Source organism: Leucoraja erinacea, unplaced genomic scaffold (assembly GCF_028641065.1).
Source record: "Leucoraja erinacea ecotype New England unplaced genomic scaffold, Leri_hhj_1 Leri_406S, whole genome shotgun sequence".
Lineage (NCBI taxonomy): Eukaryota > Metazoa > Chordata > Chondrichthyes > Rajiformes > Rajidae > Leucoraja > Leucoraja erinaceus.
This window is the reverse complement of record NW_026576307.1, coordinates 37,420-54,401: the sequence shown is the minus strand read 5'-3', so window position 1 is coordinate 54,401 and position 16,982 is coordinate 37,420. Positions and strand designations below refer to the sequence as shown.

Here is a 16,982-nt window from a genome sequence, read left to right as displayed (position 1 = left end):
CATGACCAGCAATGGATCTAGTTAAAGGCAGTCAGTCGGGAATGCCCAGGAATGGTTTGGTTTAGCTGGGAATGTCAGGGAATGGCAAGGAATAGCCAGTAGTGGCCCGGATCTGTCAGGAATGGTCACATTTAAAGGATGTGTGTAGGCTTTGGAGAGGGTATAGAAGGGGTTTACCAGAATGATGCCTGCATTAAGGGGGGGATGGGGACAGTGTGGGGGGAGGGGTGGTGTGGGTGTGTGGGGGGAGGGGGTGGTGTGGGTGTGTGGGGGGAGGGGGTGGTGTGGGTGTGGGTGTGGGTGTGTGAGGGGTGGTGTGGTGTGGGGGGTGTGGGGTGTGTGGGGGGGAGGGGGTGGTGTGGGTGTGGGTGTGGGTGTGTGGGGGGAGGGGGTGGTGTGGGGTGTGGGTGTGTGGGTGTGGGGGGAGGGGGTGGTGGGTGTGGGTGTGGGTGTGTGGGGGGAGGGGGTGGTGTGAGTGGTGAGTGGGGGAGGGGTGGTGTGGGTGGGCAGAGGGGGAGGGGAGGGGACAGTGTGGTGTGGGTGTGGGTAGGGAAAGGGCGGTATGGGTGGGGGGATGGGGACAGTGTGTGGGGGGGGTGGGGAGGAGGGAGGTGGTGTGGGTGTGGGTGGGGGAGGGGTGAGGGTGTGGGTGTGTGGGTGTGTGTGTGTCACTGACATCCCTGTGTGTGGGTGTGGCAGGGAGTGGGGCAGTGGGATCGTGCAGTGCGTCAGCTTGCCGCTGGGTGAGGAGGGGATGGACTGGAGCCGGCGGGGGTGTGAGGTGGTCACCGCGGGCAGGGACCGCACCACCTGCCGGTGCCAATACCTGGCCAGCTTCGCCATCCTGGCATCACCAGCCCCTGTACAGGTGAGGAACATGGGGGTTGGTGGGGGGAGGAGGGAGGGAGTTCATGGCACATGTCAGTCCACAAACTCTCCTCTCCCTAGAGGTCACGCACCCCTCCCTAGAGGTCACGCTCCTCTCCCTAGAGGTCACGCTCCCCTCCCTAGAGGTCACGCCGCTCTCCCTAGAGGTCATGCACCCCTCCCTAGAGGTCACGCACCCCTCCCTAGAGGTCACGCCGCTCTCCCTAGAGGTCACGCCGCTCTCCACAGGGCCGGTCCCCGCACCCAACCCCTTCCCCGCATTCATAGATAGATCCATTATTGTCACTATTGTGGAGTGGACCTGATGGGGCCGAATGGCCTAATTCTACTTCTATCACCGATGGACCGTGTAGATAGGCGGATATTCTTTGTGTAAGAAGGAACTGCAGATGCTGGTTTACACTGAAGATAGACACAAAGAGATGGAGTAACTCAGCGGGACAGGCAGCATCTCTAGATGCTGGTGTTTCGGGGTGATGTTCTTTTCTTTTCTCTCCAGAGATGCTGCCTGTCCCGCTGAGTTACTCCAGCATTTCATGTCTATCTTCGGTGGAAACCATCCATCTATATATGTTTAGATTACCTCTTAGTTCAGTTTAGTTTATTGTCACGTGTATCGAGATACAGTGAAAAGCTTCTGTTGCGTGCTAACCAGTCAGCGGAAAGACAATACATGATTACAGTCGAGCCGTCCACAGTGTACAGATACATGATAAGGGAATAACGTAAATAATGATTAGTGCAAGATAAGGCCAGAATAATTAGTCCAAGAGTCTCCAATGAGGTTGATGGGAGTTCAGGACCGCTCTCTGGTTGTGGTAGGATGGTTCATTTGCCTAATAACAGCTGGGAAGAAACTGTCCCTGAATCTGGAGGTGTGCGTTCGTTTTCACACTTCTGTACCTCTTGCCTGATGGGAGAGGGGAGAAGAGGGAGTGACCGGGGTGAGACTGGTCCTTGATTATGCTGCTGGCCTTGCCGAGGCAGCGTGAGGTGTAGATGGAGTCAATGGAAGGGAGGTTGGTTTGTGTGATGGTCTGAGCTGCGTCTACAACTCTCTGCAATTGCTTGTGGTCTTGTCTCTTGACTCTGCCCATGCCAAGGTCTGGCTGCCCAGTGAAGCCACACTCACCCCTGGCACATCCTAGCAGACAGTGGGGTGGGAATGTGGGCGGCATCAGCTCCAGGGAAGTTCAGTGGGAGATGAGACTGCTGTGTGTGTGGCAGGGTCTCAAGGGACCACATTGACCTCCAGTATCAAGAGTCAAGTGGGTTTGCTTGTCAAAAAAAGACACAAAGTGCTGGAGTAACTCAGCAGGTCAGGCAGCATCTCTGGAGAAGGTGATGTTTCAGGTTGGGATTTATCAACCTTCTTCAGGCTGATAAATCGCAACTCGAAACATCCCCTATCCATGTTCTCCAGCGATGCTGCTTGTCCCGATGAGCTACTCCAGCACTATGGTCCATGTTGGACGACAGTCTGAGGAAGCATCTCGACCTGAAACCTCACCCATTCCTTCTCTCCAGAGATGCTGCCCGTCCCGCTGAGTTACTCCAGCTTTTTATGTCTATCTTCGGTGTAAACCAGCATCTGCAGTTCCTTCTTACACGTATAGTCTATCATGTATAGTCTTTCCGCTGACTGGATAGCACGCAACAAAACGTTTTTTAACTGTACCTCCATGACAGTTATAAACTAAACTAAACTAATCTAAACTAAACTAATCTAAACTAAACTAATTGAAACTAATCTAAACCAAACTAAACTAATCAAAACTAAACTAATCTAAACTAAACTAATCTAAACTAAACTAATCTAAACTAAATTAATCGAAACTAATCAAAACTAATCTAAACCAAACTAAACTAATCAAAACTAAACTAATCTAAAGTAATCTAAACTAAATTAAACTAAACTGATCTAAACTAAACTAAACTAATCTAAACTAAACTAATCTAATCTAACTAATCTAATCTAAACTAAACTAAACTAAACTAATCTAAACTAAACTAATCTAAACTAATCTAATCTAAACTAAACTAATATAAACTAATACGATATGAAACGATACAATAAAACTTTATTTACCCTCGGAGGGAAGTTGGTAATCTAAACTAAACTAATCTAAACTAAACTAAACTAAATGAAACTAAGCTAAATAGAGTTCAGTTAAGCGAAGCAAAGCTAAACTAAGGTAACGGAAGATAAGCTAGGATAAAGTGAAGCCGTGTGTGGGCTACGGTCAGTTTGTGTGTGTGTGTGTGTGTTCCAGGACCACGTTGCTCTCCACATTATCACGGTGGTCGGGGTGAGTGTGTCGCTCGTGGGGCTGGCAATGGCCATCGCCACCTTCGCCCTGTGCCGCTCGGTGCCACGGGAGACCCGGGTCATGCACGCCAACCTCTGCCTCAGCCTCTTCCTGGCACAGCTCCTCTTTGTCACCGGCATCAACAGCACGTCCCATCAGGTGAGGCAGCACAGCACATCTGCAGCCTCACCACCAGAGGGATACTGGCCACTGCACTGAGCCCAGGGGCAGGGGCTGTCTGGGGAGGTGGTGTCTAGACTGGGGGTCTGGGAAGGAAATGGCTGCGGAGTTGTGTCAGGACAGGGCGTGTCTAGACTGGGGGTGTCTAGATGGGGAGACTATGAGCATGGGGTGTCTAGACAGAGGACTCTGGGGAGGGGGTGCCCAGACAGTTGTGTGTCTAGACAAGGACTGTCTGTATAAGGACTGTCAAGACAAGGGGTGTCTGGGTATCTAGACCCCCTGCTGTCTGGACACCCACTGTCTGGAGAAGGGCTGTCTGGTCAGGGGGTGTCTAGACAGGAGCTGTATGGATGTGTGGTATCTGGACAGCTGTCAAGAGGAGAACTGTTTAGACAGGGGGTGTCTAGACAAGGGCTGTCTGGGCACAGGGAGGGGGGGATCTACAGAAGGGGTGAGATCGGAGTGGAACAGCATCTGCATCTAAACTAGACTCATCTAAATCTCAGACATGGGTGTCAAAGGGTATATTGTTGGCACAAAGCAATGGTTCGATGTTGATGGGAGGGTGTGGGGAGAGAATAGAAACATAGACAATAGGTGCAGGAGGAGGCCATTCAGCCCTTCGAGCCAGCACCGCCATTCAATATGATCATGGCTGATCATCCAAAATCAGTACCCCATTCCTGCTTTTTCCCCATACCCATTGAATCCGTTAGCCCCAAGAGCTAAATCTAACTCTCTCTTGAAAACATCCAGTGAATTGGCCCCCAGAGAATTCCACAGATTCACAACTCTCTGGGTGAAGAGAGTTTGTACGATCTCCCCGTGACCTGCGTGGGTTTTCTCCGGATGCTCCGGTTTCCTCCCACACTCCAAAGACGTACAGGTTTGTAGGTTAATTGGCTTGGTATAAAAATGTGAAATTGTCCCTAGTGTGTGTAGGATAGTGTTAGTGTGCGGGGATCGCTGGTCGGCACGGACTCAATGGGCCGAAGGGCCTGTTTCTGCGCTGTATCTCTAAACACAACTGATGTAAAAAGAGTTGGAGGAAGGAACTGCAGACGTTGGTTCACACCGAAGATAGAGTCAAAATGCTGGAGTAACTCAGCGGGACAGGCAGCAACTCTGGAGAGAAGGGATGGGTGACGTTGCGGGTTGAGACCCTTCTTCTCACTCAATTCTGTCGTCTTCGGTCTGAAGAAGGGTTCTGGCCCGAAACGTCACCCTTTCCTTCTCTCCAGAGATGCTGCCTGTCCCGTGGAGTTGCTCCAGCGTTTTGTGTCTGTCAAAGAGAGGTGGGGGCAGGACAGAGGGGGGTGAGTGATGGGTGGATACAGTGGCTGACCCTGGTTCCCGTTCTCTGTTGCCCAGGTTGTGTGTGCGCTGATTGCTGCCTCCCTACACTACCTCTTCCTGGCTGCCTTTGCCTGGATGTTCCTGGAGGGGCTGCAGCTCTTCCTGGTCACCAGGGAGCTGGGCAGGTTGAAGGTGCCAGGCGCGGGCACCCTGGGCATCGGACGCCTCTACCTGCTGGGGTATCTGCCGCCGGCACTGGTGGTGGGTATCAGTGCTGCGGTACACCACCGTGGCTACGGATCACCACGACAGTGAGTGGGGGAGGGGCGACCAAACGGCACGACACTCATCCTGGGGATCGGGGGGGGGGGGGGGGTATAGGGGAGGGGGAGGGGGTATAGAGTAGAGAGGGGGGGGAAGACAGGAGGGGTGGGATAGTGACGGGGAAGGGAAGAGGGGGAGAAGGGGGAATAGAGTGGGGAAGGAGGGGTGGAGCCAGCACCGCCATTCAATGTGATCATGGCTGATCATCCCCAATCAGTACCCCGTTCCTGCCTTCTCCCCATATCCTCTGACTCCGCTACTTTTAAGAGCCCTATCTGGCTCTCTCTTGAAAGCATCCAGAGAACCGGCCTCCATCGCCCTCTGAGGCAGAGAATTCCACAGACTCACCACTCTCTGTGAGAAAAAGTGTTTCCTCGTCTCCGTACTAAATGGCTCACTCCTTATTCTTAAACTGTGTGGCCCCTGGTTCTGGACTCCCCCAACATCGGGAACATGTTTCCTGCCTCTAGCGTGTCCAAGCCCTTAACAATCTTGTATGTTTCAATGAGACACCCTCTCATCCTTCTAAACTCCAGAGTGTACAAGCCCAGCTGCTCCATTCTCTCAGCATATGACAGTCCCGCCATATGTCGATCTTCAGTGTGTTTCCAGTTGCTTCCTTCACATATCTAACCCTGGTTCCTTTTGCCCACTCAGCTGCTGGCTGCAACTGGAGGGAGGATTCATCTGGAGTTTCCTGGGACCCGTCTGCATCATAATCCTGGTAACTCATCTCCTGTTTACTCCATTCAGTTCTGTTTTTTTGCCTACCCTTTGCCTGATGGGAGAGGGGACAAGAGGGAGTGGCCGGGGTGCGACTGGTCCTTGATTATGTAGCAATGTTACAACATTTTGAGATTAAAAAAATCAAGTCTGCAATTTATCCCATCTGATAAAGCATAAAAAGAAGTTTAATTTGACACCTAATTCACTTTCATATCTTCAGTATTAAAAAAGTTATGGCAATTTTCATACTCGGAAATTAGCATCTTGTTCCCTATTGCTTTTCCATTGACTTAACTCAAAAGCTGTGATCGAGGACAGTCTAAAGCCCATATCCTCATCTCCTTCCTGAATAATTTTTTTTTTAATTCTGAGGCTATAACCTCTAGTCCTGGACTCTCCCACTAGTGGAAACACCCTCTCCACATTCCAGGTTAGCCGGGAAGTAGTGTTGGGTAAATTGAATGGATTAAAGGCCGATAAATCCCCAGGGCCAGATAGGCTGCATCCCAGAGTACTTAAGGAAGTAGCTCCAGAAATAGTGGATGCATTAGTAATAATCTTTCAAAACTCTTTAGATTCTGGAGCAGTTCCTGAAGATTGGCGGGTAGCAAACGTAACCCCACTTTTTAAGAAGGGAGGGAGAGAGAAAATGGGGAATTACAGACCAGTTAGTCTAACATCGGTAGTGGGGAAACTGCTAGAGTCAGTTATTAAAGATGGGATAGCAGCACATTTGGAAAGTGGTGAAATCATTGGACAAAGTCAGCATGGATTTATGAAAGGTAAATCATGTCTGACGAATCTTATAGAATTTTTCGAGGATGTAACTAGTAGCGTTGATAGGGGAGAACCAGTGGATGTGGTGTATCTGGACTTCCAGAAGGCTTTTGACAAGGTCCCACATAAGAGATTAGTATACAAACTTAAAGCACACGGCATTGGGGGTTCAGTATTGATGTGGATAGAGAACTGGCTGGCAAACAGGAAGCAAAGAGTAGGAGTAAACGTGTCCTTTTCACAATGGCAGGCAGTGACTAGTGGGGTACCGCAAGGCTCAGTGCTGGGACCCCAGCTATTTACAATATATATTAATGATCTGGATGAGGGAATTGAAGGCAATATCTCCAAGTTTGCGGATGACACTAAGCTGGGGGGCAGTGTTAGCTGTGAGGAGGATGCTAGGAGACTGCAAGGTGACTTGGATAGGCTGGGTGAGTGGGCAAATGTTTGGCAGATGCAGGATAATGTGGATAAATGTGAGGTTATCCATTTTGGTGGCAAAAACGGGAAAGCAGACTATTATCTAAATGGTGGCCGATTGGGAAAGGGGGAGATGCAGTGAGACCTGGGTGTCATGGTACACCAGTCATTGAAGGTAGGCATGCAGGTGCAGCAGGCAGTAAAGAAAGCAAATGGTATGTTAGCTTTCATTGCAAAAGGATTTGAGTATAGGAGCAGGGAGGTTCTACTGCAGTTGTACAGGGTCTTGGTGAGACCACACCTGGAGTATTGCGTACAGTTTTGGTCTCCAAATCTGAGGAAGGACATTATTGCCATAGAGGGAGTGCAGAGAAGGTTCACCAGACTAATTCCTGGGATGTCAGGACTGTCTTATGAAGAAAGACTGGATAGACTTGGTTTATACTCTCTAGAATTTAGGAGATTGAGAGGGGATCTTATAGAAACTTACAAAATTCTTAAGGGGTTGGACAGGCTAGATGCAGGAAGATTGTTCCCGATGTTGGGGATGTCCAGGACAAGGGGTCACAGCCTAAGGATAAGGGGGAAATCCTTTAAAACCGAGATGAGAAGAACTTTTTTCACACAGAGAGTGGTGAATCTCTGGAACTCTCTGCCACAGAGGGTAGTTGAGGCCAGTTCATTGGCTATATTTAAGAGGGAGTTTGATGTGGCCCTTGTGGCTAAGGGGATCAGGGGCGTATGGAGAGAAGGCAGGTACGGGATACTGAATTGGATGATCAGCCATGATCATATTGAATGGCGGTGCAGGCTCGAAGGGCCGAATGGCCTACTCCTGCACCTAATTTCTATGTTTCTATGTTTCTATTCACTCGATCCATATCCTTCCATATACCTGAGGGCTAGGATGGTAGAATGGCACAGCGCCAGAGACCCCAGTTCGATCCCGTCCTCGGGTGCTGTCTGTATGTGGAGTTTGCAGGTTCTTCCTGTGGGAAACAGAATGGGTTTCCTCCGGGCGCTCTGGTTTCCTCCCGCATCCCAAAGACGTGCAGGTTTGTAGGTTAATTGACCCCGTGTAAATTTCCCCCTAGTGTGCAGGGAGTGGATGAGCAAGTGGGATAGCATAGAACTAGTGTGATCGATGGTCGGCGTGGACTCGGTGGGCCGAAGGGCCTGTTTCCGTGCTGTATCTCTAAACTAATTATTCACAGGGCCAAAGCACTGGATGGATTTAAGAGAGAGTTAGATAGAGCTCTAGGGGCTAGTGGAGTCAGGGGATATGGGGGGAAGGCAGGCACGGGTTATTGATTGGGGACGATCAGCCATGATCACAATGAATGGCGGTGCTGGCTCGAAGGGCCGAATGGCCTCCTCCACCTATTTTCTATGTTTCTATGTAAACTAAACTTAAACTAAACTAAACTAAATCAAACTATACTAAACCAAGTAAAAGCTGTGACAGTGATCCAGAGAACCCATCTCATAGATCGTAGCACACTACAGCACAGGAACAGGCCCTTTGGCCCACAATGTCCATGCTAAACATGATGCCAAATTAGACTAATCTCTGCCTGCACGTGATCCATATCCCTCCCTCTCCCCATGAGAGGACCAATCCATCCTCAGTTACGTCCAAATCATTTATAAATACTGGCACCTGATGTTTTACACATGTTTGATTATTGCGTGTTTGAAATAATGTGTTTGGTTAATTAATACCAGAATAATTGAGTAAAAGGCTTTAAACCCCAGTCCCACGGTACGAGTTCATTCCAAGAGCTCTCCCGGGTTTGCCCTGGTTCAAACTCGGAGATTTACGGTAATGGCCACTCGTCGGTACTCGGGGCTCTCGTGGACATTTTTCATCATATTGCAAAATCTTCATGAGTCTTCCCGTGTGCTTACCTGCCGTTAGCGTTACGAGCCGCTAAGAGACGTCCCCGAGCTCCAACGTACCCGCTACGTTCATTCTCCGTGCTTACCACGAGTTTGATTTTTTTTTTAACTCGGGAGAGCTCTTTAAATCAACTCGTACCGTTTTGGGGGGTTTTTCCGGAAAGGTTTTTTTATTAGATTTTTAAACAAATGTACAATTTACTCAACACACTTAAGAAAATTCCATGAACAGTACCCAAACAAAGACAAACAAACTGTGAAAATAACTTTGGCTCAATGTCTCCAGTACGTAATTTGCACTTTTTCTATATTGCACCTTTCACTGTTGCACCCTTTTTAAAATACCTCAAAGTTTTTTCTACATTTTGGCACACTATGAATATTTTAATATTTTAAATAATGTAATGTATATTGTCTATTTTTATTGGTATGTTGTCTGTCTGTGTTTTTAATATTACTTGCACATTTGGAGTATGGGGCATAACTACTGTTGCATAATTGAATTGGCAATAAAGTTTACTTTGAACTTTGAACTTTGAACTACAAGGGAAGGTCGAAAGCTCAAACAATTTAGAAAACACTTAAACAAAATTATCAAATTAAAATATTAACATTTGTATCTATAATATATTCAACCTCCCGTGGTGACCAGCGTTCACAGAAGGCCTCTACTGTCCCCATGGACACTGCGTGTGTGTTCCCTCTCTAGGGACACCCGGGCACGGACATAACCCCGGATAAGGGGCAGGCAGCCGACCGCTGTGCGGCCATCGACTGCCCGCTGCCTGGACCCGCGAATGGCCATCTTTGGCCGGGCCCAGGACCAGACCAACAGGGAGACCCACTTCTCCCTCCCGTACCTCTGTACCGGATGCCCATAAATTAATAGCGTTGGACTAAAATGTAGCCAAAACTTGAGGAGCAGCCCCTTCAGATGAACTCGTACCGTGGGACAGGGCTTTAAGTCATTGGGTATTTTTAAAGCGGAGATTGATAGATTCTTGATTAGTGCGGGTGTCAGGGGTTATGGGGCGAAGGCAGGAGAATGGGGTTGGGAGGGAGAGATAGATCAGCCATGATTGAATGGCGGAGTAGACTCGATGGCTCCAATTACGTATGAACATGATACCACAACCTAATTTACATGGTGTCTTTTTCAAATTACGTGCTCAGATTTAAACGGTTGCGTGTGTGTTTAATTTCCGTGTTATTGAATTAATTGCTGGTTATCAGGATGTTAATCACTTTAAATCGCGAGGTGCCTGTGTATCGCAGACAGCAGAGGTTCCCAGAGCTAATCCCCGCGGGACTATGCTGGTCACAGACCCCAGAGTCAGGTCACCCCCTGGCTCTCTGGTTAAACTCTGGGGGTTAAACTCTGGATAAACTCTGGGGGTTAAACTCTGGGTTAAACTCTGGGTTAAACTCTGGATAAATAAACTGGTTAAACTCTGGATAAACTGGTTAAACTCTGGTTGAACTCTGAGTTAAACTCTGGGATAAACTCTGGATAAACTGGTTAAACTCTGGTTAAACTGGTTAAACTGGGTTCAACTCTGGGTTCAACTCTGGGTTCAACTCTGGGTTCAACTCAGGACAAACTGGGTTAAACTCTGGGTTAAACTCTGGATAAACTGGGTTAAACACTGGGTTAAACTGGTTAAACTCTGGTTAAACTCTGGATAAACTCTGGGTTAAACTCTGGTTAATCTCTCTGTGTCGACAGATTAACCTCTACTTCTTCGTAGCCACGCTCTGGGCTCTGCAGAAACAGCTGGCCACCCTGAATGCAGATGTGTCCATGATCAAGAACAGATGGTCAGTCACACTCATTGCATCTCTCCTCCTGCTGGCTACAATGCTCCTTCTTCTGTAAGATGTGTCTTCTGACAACTTCTTCCCAATTCCCTGTCCTTTCCCCCTTGCCTGGGACAACTCTGATGGTCCCAGATACTACCTGGGGCTTTGCTCTCCTCACTAGCCAGATGTTCATCACTGGGCAGATGTTCCACACCAGACAGATGTTCCTAACTGGCAGATGTTTACTAGGCCGATGTTCCATCATTGGGCAGATGTCCAACAGTGGACAGTTGTTCATCCTCACTAGCCAGATGTTCCATCACTGGGCAGATGTTCAACACTGGACAGTTGTTCATCCTCACTAGCCAGATGTTCCATCACTGGGCAGATGTTCAACACTGGACAGTTGTTCATCCTCACTAGCCAGATGTTCCATAATTGGGCAGAGGTTCCTTGCAGGATAAAGGGACAAGAGGGGATAGGGCAAGAAGTCCAGTAACGTTGGATTAAAGATAGTCCGGGGGTCTCCATGAGGTAGCTAGTAGTGTTTAAGAGAAAACTGCAGATGCTGGTAAAATCGAAGGTAGACACAAAATGCTGGAGTAACTCAGCGGGTGAGGCAGCATCTATGGAGAAAAGGAATTGGTGACATTTCGGGTCTGAAGAAGGGTCTCGTCCCGAAACGTCGCCAATTCCTTCTCTCTATAGATGCTGCCTCACCCGCTGAGGTAGATAGTAAGTCAGGACCGCTCTCTAGTGGGTGAGAGGATGGTTCAGTTGCCTGATAACAGCTGGGAAGAAACAGTCCTTGAATCTGGAGGTGTGCGTTTTCACACTTCTACACCTCTTGCCCAATGGGAGAGGGGAGAAGAGGGGGTGAGACTAGTCAGTGGTGATGCTGCTGGCCTTGCCGAGGCAGCGTGAGGTGTAGATGGAGTCAATGGAAGGGAGGTTGGTTTGTGTGATGGTCTGGGCTGCGTCCACAACTCTGCAATTCCTTGTTGTCTTGGATGGAGCTATAGATGGAGCTGATAGAAGGCAGGGGCCGGACAGACAATGTTTCAGGTCGGGACACCAGCAGATAGTTTGTTGCTGCACATTCCGTCGTCTAAGGTCTCCCGTGAATGCTTGGTGTTGTGGGAAAACTTTCCCCTGGGCAGGTTGGTGATGCTTAGCTACAGGGAGAGGTAGAGTCTAAGCTACAGGGAGAGGTTGAGTAGACTGGGACTCTATGAGGATGAGAAGGTGTTTCTTCCCAGTGGCCATTAGGACTGTAAACTCCTCTCTCCAGGGACTAACTTTACTGAACCATTCTTTGTTGTGTGGTGTCTTGTTAAAATTGTTTTTTTCCTTTTTCTTCCCGCCCTCCCACAAATATGTAATATATGAATATGTGATTCTGTTCCGTTCTGTTTGTAGTTTGTTTGTTTTTTTTGCACAATCCGTGAGCATTGCCACTTTTCATTTCACTGCACATCTCGTATGTGTATGTGGCGAATAAACTTGACTTGACTTGACTATTCCTTGGAGCACAGGAGGATGAGAGGTGATCTAACACAAGTGTACTAGGGGTGGAAGGTTGCAACCTTCACGTGGTCCGCCCTGTTTCGACTAATGCAATCAACTCGACGTGCACAAACGGAAGATCAAATAGAACAAGTTGTCCAACTTTAGGCTGTGCACGCCACACAAAAGTAGAAGAAGTGTACTAAATCACGAGAGGAATAGATCAGGTACACGCACAGTCTCTTGCCCAGACTAGGGGAATCAAGGACCAGAGGACATGGGTTCAAAGTGAAGGGGAAAAGATTTCATAGGAATCTGAGGGGTAACCTTTTCACATAAGGGGTGGTGGGTGTATGGAACAAGTTGCCAGAGGAAGTAGTTGAGGCCGGGACTATCCCAACGTTTAAGAAACAGTTAGACAGGTACATGGATAGGACAGATTTGGAGGGATATGGACCAGGCAGTAGGGGTGAGATGCTGACCTCTGTCTCTCTCTGTGTCTCTCTCTCTGTCTCTCTCTCTGTGTCTCTCTCTATGTGTTGTGTAGGGGTGTGGTGCTGACCTCTCTCTGTGTCTCTCTCTGTGTGTTGTGTAGGGGTGTGGTGCTGACCTCTCTCTGTGTCTCTCTATGTGTTGTGTAGGGGTGTGGTGCTGCGGGCTACGGCTCGGCTCTTTGTACTGGGCATCACCTGGGCCCTGGGCCTGTTCCAGGTGGGTGGTGGGTCGCTGGTGATGGCCTACCTGTTCACCATCGTCAACAGCTTCCAGGGGACCTTCATCTTCATCATCCTGTGTCTGCTCAGCAAGCAGGTACCCGTCAGACACGGTGCCCGGTCTCACCCTGCCCGCGGACACACGCGTGTGCACCGTCACACCACACGGAGACGGTCACGGTACATGCGTCACGGAGACCGTCACGGGGCCACATGACATGGGGACCGTCACGCAACATGGAACTAGTCACGGTACCGGGCCAAGCAACAGGTCACCGTACAGGACCACGCAACACGGACACACCTCCAGTAGCGTGTCACACATACATATCTCACACCGTCCTGCATGTCCACTGGTCACCACATGGAGCTCACAGGACCACGCCAACACGTGCAGGTGACACCACCAGTCGACACCGCACTGTGTCCTTCTGGTTGGAGTCAAACGTCACCGGTACCAGCCCCACCCTGGTGAGTATACACCCCACACACTCTCACCGTCCCCCCCCACCCCCATCCCCCTCACTCTCACCCCCCCATCCCCCTATCTCCCCACAACGTCCTGCATGTCCTCCCTGGATCTCACTCCCACCCCCCCCACACACACTCTCCCCCCCCCCCCCCCCCTCACTCTCACCCCCCCCCACATCCCCCTCACTCTCACCCCCCCCCCCCCCCCCTCCCCCCCCCCCATCCCCCTCCCTCCCACCCCCCCCCCACTCACTCCCCCACCCCCCCCCCCCCCTCCCCCCCCCCCCCATCCCCCCTCACTCACACCCCCCTTCCCTCACCCCCACCTGTGGCAGACTAACCCCCGCCCCCCCTGTCTGTGTCCGTGCCCCCCCATCCCCCTCACCCTCATCTCCCCCCCCATCCCCCCGCTCCTGCTTCAGTCGACAGCGCACAGTGTCCTTCACCTGGTTGGAGTCCATCTCCCTCACGTCACCCTCACTCTCACCCCCCCCATCCCCCTCACTCTCCCCCCCCCACCCTCCCCCTCACCTCTGGTGAGTATACACCCCCCACCCCCCATCCCCCTCCTCTCTCACACTCTCACCCCCCCCCCCATCCCCCTCCACCCCCCCCCCCCTCACCCCACCCACCCCATCCCCCTCACTCTCCCCCCCCCCCCCCATCCCCCTCCACTCACTCTCACCCACCCACCCCCCCCACCCTACCCCCCTCACTCTCACCCACCCTCTCCACTCCCCCCCCCCATCCCCCTCCCCCCCCCCCCCCCACCACCACCTCACGAGAGATTTAGAACAAATGAATGAAAGATCTGCAAAAAAGTAACGATGATCAAGGAAACAGGCCATTGGTAGCTGTGGCTAGGTGAAAACGAGTTGCAGACAACGAGACTGAACAAGACGACTTTGAAGCTGGTGCGACGGTTGGGGGAGGGATTGAGAGGGGAGGGGATTCAGGGCTTACTTCAAGTTAGAGAATTAAATACATTCATACCAATAAATAGATAGACAGACAGTTTAGAGATACCGCGTGGAAACAGGCCCTTCAGCCCACCGAGTCCACACTGACCAGTGATCCCCGCACACTGCACTACCCTACACACACTAGGGACATTTTTTACATTTACCAAACCTGTACGTCTTTGGAGTGTGGGAGGAAACCGAAGATCTTGTAAAAACCCACACAGGTCACGGGGAGAACGTACAAACTCCGTACAGACAGCATCTGTAGTCAGGATCAAACTCGGGTCTCCGGCGCTGTATTTGCTGTAAGGCAGCAACTCTACCGCTGCGCCACTGTGACCGCATAGATAGACAGATAGATAAATATATTCATACCACTGCCTAAGCAATATTCATACGTAAACTGCCCATGCAAAATATGAACTATGGAATATCTTGTATTGGATGTACAGGTTTGTAGGTTAATTGGCTTCTGTAAAAATTGGAAATTGTCCCTAGTATGCGGAGTGATCAGACTGTTGCCGCGCTGTATCTCTAAAGTAACGTCCAGACAAGAAAGCACACCAAGGCCTCTACTCCTTAGAACACTTAGGAAGTTCCGCATGGCCCCTTCAACTCTCACCAACTTCTACAGATGCACCACAGGAAGCATTTTATCGCAATGCATCACAGCATGGTTAGAGAACAGTGCTGAACTACTATCCACCTCATTGGTGACCCTTGGACTCTTTGATCAGACTTTACTGGCTTTACCTTGCACTAAACGTTATTCCATTATCATGTATCTGTACATTACAAATGGCTCGATTATAATCATGCATTGTCTTTCCGCTGACTGGTTAACACGCAACAAAATGCTTTTCACTGTACCTCAGTACACGTGACAATAAACTTAACTGAACTGAAGTAATCTAAACTAAAATTACTTAAACTAAACTGAAGTAAACTCAACTAAACTCTGAAGAAGGATCTCGACCTGAAACATCGCCCGTTTCTTCTCTCCAGAGATGCTGCCTGTCCCGCTGAGTTACTCCAGCTGATTGTGTCTATCTTCAACTAAACTAAATTAATCTAAACTAAAGTAAAGATAACAATAAACTTGAAGATAGACATAAATTGCTAGAGTAACTCAACGGGACAGGCAGCATCTCTGGAGAGAAGGAATGGGTGACGTTTCAGGTCGAGACCCATTCCTTCTCTCCAGAGATGCTGCCTGTCCCGCTGAGTTACTCCAACATTTTGCATCTATCTTCGATTTAAACCAGCATCTGCAGTTAGTTCCTCTTTATACATTTTGACAATAAACTTGGCTTGACTAGACCATGGGCCAGAATTCACCACACTCCTCTTTGCTGATGGATAGTTTGCGTGGTGGTCTTGGTCTTGGCTGTGTGGGTAGCTAATGCTTTGCTCTTGTGTTGCAGGTGGAGATGAGCAGGCTGGAGAGCAGGCCTGGGGCCTGATGGAGGCTGGAGGGGGCGGTGGGGACAGTCGGCAGTGGCGAGAGCAGGAGGGGCCGCTGCGCGCATTGTTGCAGAGGTCGGTGGAGGCTTCGACACCAAGCGGGACGTTCGATATTAACGCCACCATCTCCAGCAGTGCTCAATGGACAGACTTGGCCCAGGGGTGGAGAAGGGTCTCGACCCGAAACGTCACCCATTCCTTCTCTCCAGAGATGCTACCTGTCCCGCTGAGTTACTCCAGCTTTTTGTGTCTATCTTCGATTTAAACCAGCACCTGCAGTTCCTTCCTAGAATTCCTCGCTAGAATTTAGAAAAATTTAGAAGATTGAGGGGGGATCTTATAGAAACTTACAAAATTCTTAAGGGGTTGGACAGGCTAGATGCAGGAATATTGTTCCCGATGTTGGGGAAGTCTAGAACAAGGGGTCACAGTTTAAGGATAAGGGGGAAGTCTTTTAGGACCGAGATGAGAAAAAAAAATTTCACACAGAGAGTGGTGAATCTGTGGAATTCTCTGCCACAGAAGGTAGTTGAGGCCAGTTCATTGGCTATATTTAAGAAGGGGTTAGATGAGGCCCTTGTGGCTAAAGGGATCAGGGGGTATGGAGAGAAGGCAGGTACAGGATACTGAGTTGGATGATCAGCCATGATCATATTGAATGGCGGTGCAGGCTCGAAGGGCCGAATGGCCTCTACTCCTGCACCTATTTTCTATGTTTCTACACAGACTAGGCCTATGCCAGTCACTGACCATTCATACCATAGAACTTTATTTATCCGAGGAATTATAAAACACGACACACATGAAACATTAAAATTAAAATGACAAGTGGTAAGTCCAGGATTGGGGAGGTGCAAAGATTAGGGAGGGGAGGGGGGGTAAGGGAGTCAGTCTACCCCACGACAGAAGGGGGAGGAGTTGTACAGTTTGATAGCCACAGGGAAGAAGGATCTCCTGTGGCGTTCTGTGCTGCATCTTGGTGGAACCGGTCTGTTGCTGAAGGTGCTCCTCAGGTTGACCAGTGTGTCATGGAGGGGGTGAGCTGTATTGTCCAGGATGCTCCGCAGTTTGAGGAACCTCCTCCCCTCCAAGACCAACCTCCCGTGAACCCAACTCCAACTCCAACTCTGCCCCCAGGATGGAGCCGGCCTTCCTGATGAGTTTGTTGATCCTAAAGGGACATTCTGAAGCGAAAGAGGCCTCAGGAGAAGATTTGGTCGGTCAGTAAATGAGCTGTACCT

At 49.8% G+C, this 16,982-nt stretch overlaps 1 protein-coding gene across 1 annotated transcript; it reads left to right on the top strand.

Annotated features, from left to right (window-relative positions):
* The first annotated feature begins 717 nt into the window (after positions 1–717).
* LOC129693741 (putative adhesion G protein-coupled receptor E4P) lies at positions 718–10,815 on the top strand. The gene is made up of 5 exons (XM_055630513.1): positions 718–868; positions 3,162–3,356; positions 4,752–4,987; positions 5,658–5,724; positions 10,552–10,815. The coding sequence occupies exons 1-5, from the start codon at positions 755–757 to the stop codon at positions 10,699–10,701; spliced, it is 762 nt and encodes a 253-aa protein (XP_055486488.1). The 5' UTR covers positions 718–754; the 3' UTR covers positions 10,702–10,815.
* Positions 10,816–16,982: the final 6,167 nt, after the last annotated feature.

Bases quoted from the DNA above. Each gene is read 5' to 3' on its own strand.
- LOC129693741 (XM_055630513.1), top strand. From the start codon at position 755: ATGGACTGGAGCCGGCGGGGGTGTGAGGTGGTCACCGCGGGCAGGGAC. The intron at 4,988-5,657 runs GTGAGTGGGGGA...TTGCCCACTCAG, and splicing joins GGCTACGGATCACCACGACA to CTGCTGGCTGCAACTGGAGG. The intron at 5,725-10,551 runs GTAACTCATCTC...CTGTGTCGACAG, and splicing joins CCGTCTGCATCATAATCCTG to ATTAACCTCTACTTCTTCGT.